The 10,558-nt window shown below is 37.8% G+C and overlaps 1 protein-coding gene across 1 annotated transcript in view; it reads left to right on the top strand.

Annotated features, from left to right (window-relative positions):
* LOC107667015 (protein SHQ1 homolog) overlaps positions 1–10,558 on the top strand; it is a 37,731-nt gene that overhangs the window by 940 nt on the left and 26,233 nt on the right. Inside the window, exons 2-6 of the mRNA XM_016458589.1 lie at positions 81–242; positions 882–946; positions 5,281–5,591; positions 5,731–5,843; positions 5,984–6,084. Coding sequence (XP_016314075.1) covers positions 100–242; positions 882–946; positions 5,281–5,591; positions 5,731–5,843; positions 5,984–6,084 — 733 coding nt within the window. The 5' untranslated portion in view covers positions 81–99. The remainder of the gene's footprint in view (positions 1–80; positions 243–881; positions 947–5,280; positions 5,592–5,730; positions 5,844–5,983; positions 6,085–10,558) is intronic.

The raw sequence follows: 10,558 nt of genomic DNA, 5'->3' as shown, positions 1-10,558 counted from the left end.
CCTGCTGAATAAACTGAAATTGGACCCAACCAGTTTAAGATGTCTGAATAACTGTTTGTGTTTTTCTCCTTTCATTGCAGTACTTTGCCGTGTGTAATCATGATAACACCAGCGTTTGAACTGAGTCAAGATGCCGATTTCCTTACTGTGGTTATTCGTGTACCCTACACCAGAACATCTGAGTTTGACATCTATATCCAGGGAGAAGATTTGAAGTTCTATGCCAAGCCCTACTTTCTCAGGTGACTCACCTGCAAACACCATGATTGGCATTCTGTTGAAACACAGGAAAGTACTCATAGGTCCTTATAAGATGTTTACAATGCTTTTTAGCTACAAATACTAAGACCGAGACCCAAAAATGTAATGTGTATATATATGATATATATACACAGTGGTAGCCAAAATGATTTGGTCTCTTGAAGCATCGTGGAGACGTTGCCACAGTTCTTCTGGATTTAGTTTGTCTCAGTTTGTTCTGTTTCTTCATGTCATTCCAGACAGACTCTGTGGTGGAGACGTTGCCACAGTTCTTCTGGATTGAGTCTGTCTCAGTTTGTTCTGTTTCTTTATGTCATTCCACACAGACTGGATGATGGTGAAATCAGATCTTTGTGTGGAGCACTGGCTGCTGTCAGACTCCTTGTGCAAACAAAAATCTCACTGGATTATTACAATTAATGGCAAAACGAATGTTTGGAAATATAAAATTTCCTTCTGACACACAACAGCAAAAGATAGAAATAACTGTCTTAAAACCATTTTTAGATGGTGAAAATACTAGTAATAATAAATAATAAAAAGACATGTTAATAAATAAATAATAATAGATTTATTAATAAATATATATTAATAAATCTGTGTAATCATTTACCTTGAAGGTTGACTCTGCCTGGGAGAATAGTTGAAGATGGCCGGGAAAAAGCTTCATTCGATATTGATAAAGGTAACAGTCACTCCCTGTTATTGTTTCATCTGCAACTGTCAACGTGCAGCTGTTTTTTTTTAACCACTCAGTACTTCAGACCTGGCCATTTTTTAAGACAAAACACGAACAAGCTTCAGCAGAAGCAGCAAAATTGACCTAGTCTTTTGAAAATCAATTTCATCAAAGGTTCCCCTCTATTTTTACTTACTAACTTCTACTTAAGGTCTAAGGCAAACAGAACACAGTAATTAAGGACTAGTAGATGTAGAAAATTGTATTGCCTGAGTGAAATGTCAGTATTTCATAACAGTTCTGTTACAATGAACTGCTGTGCAGTTAACAGTTGCGTTAAACTGGTTTTGGTAAAAATCATACATACGGGATACAGAGTATACCAACCAAAAGTACATCTTTACAAAAATAAATAATTAAAAGATCAAATATTAAGGAATTTAAGGCAGCACAATGCTACTTGACTGCCAAGGATTTGCTTTTTCTTACAGTTCCCATGGAATTGATTGATAGGTTATTTTCTTTCTATTATTATTATTGTTTATACATGTCTGTGAATTTACAATTTCCACAATAGTTCAGGCTGTCAAACTGCTCAAATAGCATGAAGATTTCCAGTTGCTTAGTAATGGCCACAGGATCCTGTCCCTGACATCTCGTTGGCCTTGTTTCAGCGTGTCTACTTTGATCGACAGCCAGTGAATAATTTAGCAGTAGTCTATCATAAAGAATGCCTATCTGCTTTCTGTGTTTACAGAGAGTAACAAGTAATTATAAATCATTCACAAATCTGGAATGACTACAGTCAAAGCAATTATTGTCATTTTACCGTAACAGCGTTTTAATCTTTAATGTTCTAGTAGGGTCTAAAATTATAGGTTGTTTAATGCAAGGTTGTCTCAAGCACAGACTAAACCATTCGGCATGTAATGTGTGGAATATAAGCCCTCTGCTTTTTTGCCTCAATTTTGTTCTTTCCACAAATTCCTGTTTACATAAGAAAACACAGTCGAAGATCAAAAACCACTATGATGGATTAGCAATTAGCACACTGTCACACACCAGATGTGCACATGTGAGAAGCATGGGTTTGGAGTTGTTAGTTTCCTTCTCATAATTTTCCATCCTCACTCTTTGTGCGTCTTCAATAAAATAAAATAATAAAAAGAAGAGTTAAAGGAACAGATCACCAAAAAGTGAAAATTCAATATGAATTCTACTTTTAGCGTGAAGCTCAAAAGAAGATATTTTGAAACAGTTTTGGTGAACATTGAATTTTATTAAAGCCATGTTCCCCAGAAAAACAGAAATGTATATAGGTTTGGAACAACATGAGTAAATGACAACAGAGTTATAAAGTAGTTTTTGGTTGAACTATATCTTTAAACAATAAGAAATACCTGCTAAAAACACTTTAAGTCTAAGTTAGTCTTAACATGTTTAAGATGGGCTTAGATGGTTTAAAGGGGTCCTATTATGCTCTTTTACAAAGTCTTAATCTTGTTTTGGGGGTGTACTAGAACAGGCTCTCATACTAGGTTGTTCGAAAAACACATTATTTTTCACATATTTTACATTATTATAACACCTCTCTCCCCTGTCTGGCATGAACGGCTCGAATAGTTCCTGTATCAAATGAAGGCCCGCCTTCTGAAATACGAAATGTGCCGTGATTTTTCAGTGGGCTTAAACAGATCACCCTTTACAGCAGATTTAGTTCACAAACAACTGACAGCTCTGACCTAAATATGATTTTCAGTTACAACAATTAATCCTAAAATTCGACATTAGTAACTACAGCATCAGACGTGCGCGCGCTCACAAGATCTCCCGGTTTACTTGTGAATTCAGTTCACTGGAGACTCTCTAAACGGATCATTTAAATCAGTGAGTTGTCGACTCGCACGTGATATATTATAAGCCAAGGAGTAACGATAAGTTTTATGAAATGTAGTGAAGTAAAAAGTACGATCTTATGCTTTGGAATGTAGTAAAGTAAAAGTTACTCAAAATAAAACTACTCCAGTAAAGTACAGATACTTGAAAAATGTACTTAAGTACAGTAACGAAGTAAAACTACTTCGTTGCTGTCCACCACTGGTTAGCTGGGCCAGTGTGTGTTGTGATTGGCAGCACTCAGCGTCTGGTCGGGAAATGTCACGCCCCTTACCATAGCCGCCTGCGAGCTTCAGTGTAAATATTGCGTCAAACTCAAATCAATTTGAGCGTGATTTAAACCCGGATGATTGTAACCACTCTAAGTTCGTCTGCCTTGGGAAAGCTATAGCGTGTCTTCGACATAGTGATAACACTCATTGCCTTCTCTAGTGCAGCTCAACCAGGTCTCATCCCATTCGTCGATATTTGTGATATCACAAATCCCAGAAAATATGCGTTGTAGTCCAAACGAGTCATTCGTTGTAGTTTTTGAAAAGTTCTGTTAAATAAAATATCTCCTTTTGAATTCGACTTTGAGCTTTGTAACTTTGCAGATCTTTTTTATGCTCAAACAGCAACATTACAGACTAACTAAAGTTGAAAAAGTGAAAAAGCATAATAGCACCCCTTTAAGATGGTCTTTCAACCTGGCTCAACTGCTTTTATCTGGTTTAGCTAGGTAGCCAGCTATTCCATCTGAAAACAGCCCAAGATGGTCCAACTAAGACCAGCAATCCAGCTTAGTTGAACTGTTATTTGTTTTCCAGTAATGGGAATAATGAGCACAGTTTTAGAAATGCAGATCCTCTCTTTGTTTCTCTCTTTTGCCGTCTTTCTTTCTGCAGAGCGGACTTAATTATAGCACAGAATTCTCACATTTAATCAGTCGGTCGAGCTGTCAGCATCATAACGATCCATCTCACCGATTCCATAAGTCTCTTCTTTCTTTATTATGATACACCTTCAGTTTGATTATGCTCGCTCGCTCTCTTTTGTGCAGTGCTTATCAATCTTTCATTCAGAAAGAAACAGCAGAAGCAGCGCTGTGATTGTATCTGACCAATCTGCCGTAGTCCAGACATGTCTTTTAATGAGCTGCCTATTAGCGCTTTTAATTATACCTAATGGCCACAGGATCCTCTGCTTGACATCTCATTGGCCTCGTTTCAACGCATTGTCTTTGATCGACAGCCAGTGAATAATTTTGCAGTCGTCTATCATAAAGTACCTCTAATTGCTTTCTGTGTTTACATAAGAAATTATAAATCATTCCCAAATCTGTAAGGACAATAATCAAGGCAATTATTGTCGTTTTAAGGGTGATGTGTGCATTTTTAATGGTTAAAATATTTTCTCCTGTCGCAGCTTAATAGGTAGAGACAACTATAAGTAAGCCGCATGTAGGCCGATTTCCCAGAAAAGAGTAAATATTGCAGCTGCTTTCAAAACATTGCTCTGTTTGTTTAAGAATTCCGACCAGACCTACATGGCAACAGTGGCTTAACCAATGGCATGAGTTTGGGGTGGGACTCTCTGTTTGCTTGACCAATAGCAGCTGGGGAGAGTGTTCACAAGACTATTTTTCTTCTGTTAAGCACAAAGGATGGTATTTTAAAGAATGTTGTTTTGTACACCACAGACTTTCATTGTATGGACAAAAAAAAAGATCTTTTGAAAAGAAAGGGGCAGGGTTTATAAGGATGCTTATGACAATTTGATTACAAATTACAAGGTCAAAAGAGTTGTGAATGTGAATATAATGAAATGTGCATGGAAGAATCCACAATATAATCTATAGAAAACAGAGTGAATTTCCATTTCATGCTGCCTTTAATGACTTCATTTTGTTGTGTCCTACTGTTTTTGTTTCATGTAAAGTTGCTTGCCTAATGAGCTATTTAGCGATTTAAAGGCACCATTAGCATTGGAACCAAACAGAATTGCAGAAAAAATTAGTTTCTATCAAACTCCCTTTCTGGAGTGCACATACAGACCAAAGACGAGCAAAGAATAGACACTCTTAGACTTGGTCCAGTACATACAGGTAACCCCACCTAGTAATGCCCTAAAAAGATCAACCTAGTAACCCTAAAACAATGCTTTAACAATCATTTAGAATACATTCAGAAACTGCATTGCAGCATGTTAGTAGTATGCAGTTATTTAGTTGATTGCATAATACTTAGTATTCTCCAATCATTTAGCCCTCTTGAACCCTTTTCTTACAAATGACTGCAAGCTCGCATTCAGATCGGCCTCCATCCAATCAACAACCGATAGATAGAACCCCATCCTACGTTTTTTTTTTTTCAATAATCAGTTTCACTCAAATTTATGTCACAAAACAGTATAAATGATTTGTCTCTATGTTACACCACTTTAAGTATGTGTGTATGTATCAGGCCTCTTCACACTGCATGTCCCTAAAGAGACGGCCGGACAGCACTTTGAGGGTTTGGAGATGCTCACCAGTCTCCTGGCTCCTAAGGGATCAAGGTCAGCCAAACCACTGGTGGAGGACACAGGTAAAGAGTACTCTGTTGGCGTTCTCTCAGAGGCCTGTGGTGGAGGATGTGAGGAGGAAGATGAAGAGGAGGAGTTTGATTGGCAGATAGAACAGGAGGTTTACACTGAAACCCCAGAAGAGACGCTGAAAGAATACCACAAGTATGGCTTTGGAAACCTTAGGTCTGGAGTCTTCACCAGACTGCAAGTAAGAATATCTGTCCCTGATGAGACTATAGACATGGTCTTTTTACAGTGTTTTTGATAAAGATGACACAAGACGTATTGAAAAATAAATGACCTGGAGTTATTGTGGACAACCCATTGTTTTGCTTTGTGTCAATCAGGAGGAGCTGAATGAGGTGATTGACGTGAAGGATCCTGACAATACTGCTCCTGAGCTCAGGAGACGCAATCGACTAGATGCAGAGACCACAATATTTTGTGCTGACCATTACTTGTAAGTCCACCATTGCTGTTCCTGTACTGAATTTCATCAAATTTTCTACATTTATAAAGATCATTTAAAATAGTATTTCATATCATATCTCGCACACGACAGAACATCCACATATTCAGTTTTATTTTTTCTTCATGCAGGGTAAACTTGTATGAGGACGAGGAGGAGATCAGAAACCTGCTGAAGTTTAAACCGTGGTGGAGAGAACTGAGCCCGGACCCTTCAACACACTCTGACACCTGTGAGACCTTTACCTCCTCAGATTCAATATATCGCTTTGTCTGTAGAGAATAAAGTTAAACTCCCTAAATGTATTTACACACAGTGCAAAATTACCGCTTTGTCTTGTGTGTCTCTCTCCATGGGTCTGGATGAAGAATTAGGTCGGGTTTAGTTAAGGTCGCCAGCCAAGTTTTAGTGTAACCCTGGAATATTTCCAGAAGTGGTTCCTAGTCTCTGCCAGCAGGTGGCGCGCCTTTGCTGGAAACTGATCATCTTGGGACCCTAATATTAGACTAGCGACAGGGTCGTGTTTTCACGTTGCACAAGGGAGGAGATTTGAAGCTATTTGTAGCCTCGTTTTAACACTCATACTTTTACTCTTTGGGAGATTTATGTGTTTTTGTCAATGTTTTATAACTGCTGAGTCATATTGATGATTAGGCTGTGTGAGAGTCACAGAGTTAGTTTAGTCAGCAAGGTACAAACCACCTCTCAGCCCACTTTTGTGCCCACAAAGCAGCTTGTTCTCTGTCTGTTTTTTTCTTTCTTTCTTTCTTTCTTTCTTTCTTTCTATCTATCTATCTGTCTGTCTGTCTATCTGTCTATCGCTTTGTCTATCTATCTATCTATTATCTATCTATCGCTTTGTCTATCTATCTATCTATCTATCTATCTATCTATCGCTTTGTCTATCCATCATTATATCTCTCTGTCATTCTGTTTTTTGTCTGGTCTGTCTATCTTTCTATAGTTATGTTGTTCTGTCTGTCGTTCTGTCTATCTGTGTTTCTTTATATCTGCCGTTCTGTCATTCTGTCTGTCTATCTATTCCTTTCTTATTTCTTCATCTTTTCTTCAATCCGTCTGTCTTTTTCTTTCCATCTATCTTAGCTCTAAATTTTTAATCTAGCTATATAGCTATCGTTTTGTCTGTCTGTCTCTCTGTCTCTTTCTTTCTTGGCACATCTGTTGTAATAGTACAATCTCTGAAAACCTTATCTGGCATGTTTAAAGTTGCATGGAATATTGACGTGTGTGAGACGAGTGTGATTAAGCGGCACAGACATGGACAGCCGAGAAGCGATTGTGTCCCACACCAACATGTTCTTTATCACTAGAGTAGTGTACTGATTCCTCAGTGCCCGATTACAGAATGAGGAAATTACTCTGAGCTGCGAGCATATGTTGGTGCAGGGGGGACGGGGGGGGTGTTACACAGCTGGTCCTATCACAGAAGAAGAAGATGGAGAAGGAGAAGGATTAAACAGAGGGAGATGGAGATATTTCAAGATATTGAAAAACTGTCTGTCTCTGCTGTCAATCAATCAAATAACATTGTGCAGCTACTTAGCACACAGGCACTTCTATACGACTATATTTTTAGTGTTCTCATCAGTATGCTGAATGCATGAAGCAGATTAATTGCTACTAATTGCTTGGACAGACCGTACTGAACATCCTGAGTGAAGTGCACACAAATCAGTGACAATATATCTACTCCTCACTGTTTTCTAAGTTTTTCCTGACTGGATATGGCTCATTAAGCCATTACAGTTAATTAGGGCCTTCGCTCTTTGGGTATTAGGATGAGCTTGTTCGTTTTTCATTATCGTTTAACTATCATTAGATAGATATGAGAAACCAGGTAGGCTTTATTTCTTTGTAATAGTTTGAGATTAATGGTTGAATATCCACAACCTACTCTCACCACTGAAATAACTCAATTCATGTCTAGTCAATGAAGAAGCATCTTATACATTGTGCCACACAGTAGTACCAAGGGGATTTTAAGTGCAATTTTCAAACAAATTATTTAATCATTAACTTTTGGCAAGTATTTAGAAAAAAGGCATCTGATACACTTTAGCGGAAATCACACAGTCACATGCCTAAATTTTTATTTCCCTCTGGTCATGTTTTATCACCCTCAGGACACCAAGTTAGCCATGATTTCCACTGTGCCCCTCAAAAGAAAAGGTGCACTCGTGGTTGTAGGAAGAGACAAACTCATACCCAGACATTTTCTTTACAGACTAGTCGCTACATTCTAAGTGCAATTTTCTGATTTGTGAATAGGTATACCTAAAGGCTTCACTCTTTTCGCTTTGTCTTCATGATGAGAAACCTTCCTGCATGACAGAGATCACACACATATAAAAACATGTTCTGTTTGCTGCTTGAGATTCTAATTCAAGATTTCTTGCTTCTTCCTTGCCTTCTCCCTTTATTTTGTGTGTGTGTACTTGCTTTCGCATGTGTATCGGGTATCTTCACACTCTAGGTCCCAACGGAGATGACAGCCTCACCGTATGTGTTTATGCATGTATGCACTTCATTATTCCACTCCCCCATCTCACTCCAATAGCTGCTTGTGTTAGTGGTCTGGGCACCTGTGTGGTGTCAGATGTTGTTTTTGCAGATTTTGCCATTGAATGAATGACAAATTATAATGCATTCCATAAAAGAAGTCGGTTATAGCCCCAACATGGCATTGCCAGTATTTGTACATTAGAAATGTGTAAGTACTCATAAAAAAGACTCCTCTTACAGGGAAAAATAAAAAGGTAACTTTGAGAAAGTTTACAGTACTGTAGAAAAATAGTCTGTTTGTTAGCTATTAAGTTCATGAAATATAAAATATTTAAAGATAAATAAAGTCACAGTTACCTATCTAGCAGAATGTCCAGGCTGCTCTTTTTGATTGTTACAAAGGTTGGTATATGCGCTCATTAGGTCTTTTATTAGAATCAAAGCAAGAGATAAAATAGACAAACGTTTTGGCTATCTGCCTTCATCAGTATGACAATTCTTTGTTTCAGTGATTATATAACAGACGACATACATCAGGTGATTAGAATTAATCAATTAATCAACAGACTCCACTTTTAATAAAACAAAAGTGGATGGTGACCAACGTTAGTGCTATTTTTCTTTGTATCATGCTGAATAATCCTTCTGAATATCTTTGTGTGAGGAACAAGCCAATATTTATCTCCTCATTCACTGACATATGACGTATATTCAAATCTGGCGTGTTCACAATACATGAGAGCTTTTTTGTTCGCATACAGCCACAAATGCAATTCACTCAACACCAGAAGAGGAGGAGGTGAAGATACTTAAGTGGTTCTCATTTGTATTGTCAATAGAGCAGCTTTGAAATAAGACAAGTTTACCTTTCATGTACACTACCATTCAGCTACCGATGAAACTGATCATTTGACACTGAAGACTTGAGTAAAGGCTGCTGAATATTCCGCTTTGCCATCACAGGAATAAATTACATTTTAAAATATATTAAAATAGATATCAGTTCTTTAAAATTATAGTTATAATTCACAATATTAATGTATTTTTGATCAAATAAATGCAGCCTTGGTTTCAACTGTGTTTATTCATATATGGCATGTCAAGATGTGTCGCACTAGGTTTTTCTTTTATGCATTTTCTTGTTTTTCATTTCTGTTGTGACCAAATCTGAGTATGCACATATTCATATCGCACAGCTGAGATTTAAATCTGTGAATAATTAATTACATTTTAATCTGTTTCTCACACAAATCAAATGGCTTCAGCAAACTAGGATATACGGCACAATTTTGTAATTTATTTACGTTTTACTACTTTTATCTACTTTGGTGCCAAAGAAAACAAGCAATGTTTGGGATTGAGCAACGAGCAGCAGATAAAAGCACCCACTCCAGTCTCCATTATGCTAAGCTTGTTTCACCCACACAATAACGGCGGAGGATATTTCAGAGCGGTGAGCTTCAGGGCCTCTGCGGGACCTCCAAAGGCTGTGTTTTTTTTTTTTTTTTTTTTTTTTTTTTTTTTTTTTTTTTGGATCTCCACAACCCAACTACCCTACAGGTTTGGAATGAGGGTGAGTAAATGACGATGATGATGATTTTTTTGTTTTGTTTTTTGGATGAACTGTTTCTTTAAAACACCAATTTTTTTATATAGAAGGAACGTATTTGAAATCTTTATCCTACCATATAACAGTTCCACAAGTTCTAAGAGTTCCTTCATAAACAACAAAAAAACTAAATCTGTAAGTGGTGACAGAAACAGTTTAATATAAAGAGAAGACAAGAGCTGGGGTGGAGCTGAACTCTCTCTTCAGCTCCTGGTTTTGGTCTCACAGGAGTCAGTGTCTCCTGCCAGGCGGGGGCAGATGTGTAAGAGGGTAAATCAGGTAGAGAGAAAGAGAGAAAGATAATGGGGGAGCTGTTCAAGTCGTCATGTCGATGGAATCCAGCAGCTCCCAACAGAGCCAGAACTCGACCTCTGCCAGCACTAGCTTTAAGTGTGTGTGTGTATATGGACATGCAAGCATGCACACAAGGGGCTCTATCAGGGGCAGCACTGCGGCCAAGAAGGGGTTCACTTTCAGCTGCTACTAAAGTGCTGACTTGCCCTTTCTCTCTCTCTCTCTCTCTCTCGCTCTCTCTCTCTCTCTCTCTCTATATATATATATATATATATATATA

Source organism: Sinocyclocheilus anshuiensis, unplaced genomic scaffold (genome assembly GCF_001515605.1).
Source record: "Sinocyclocheilus anshuiensis isolate Anshui unplaced genomic scaffold, SAMN03320099.WGS_v1.1 scaffold615, whole genome shotgun sequence".
Lineage (NCBI taxonomy): Eukaryota > Metazoa > Chordata > Actinopteri > Cypriniformes > Cyprinidae > Sinocyclocheilus > Sinocyclocheilus anshuiensis.
This window is presented reverse-complemented; position numbering and strand designations above follow the sequence as displayed.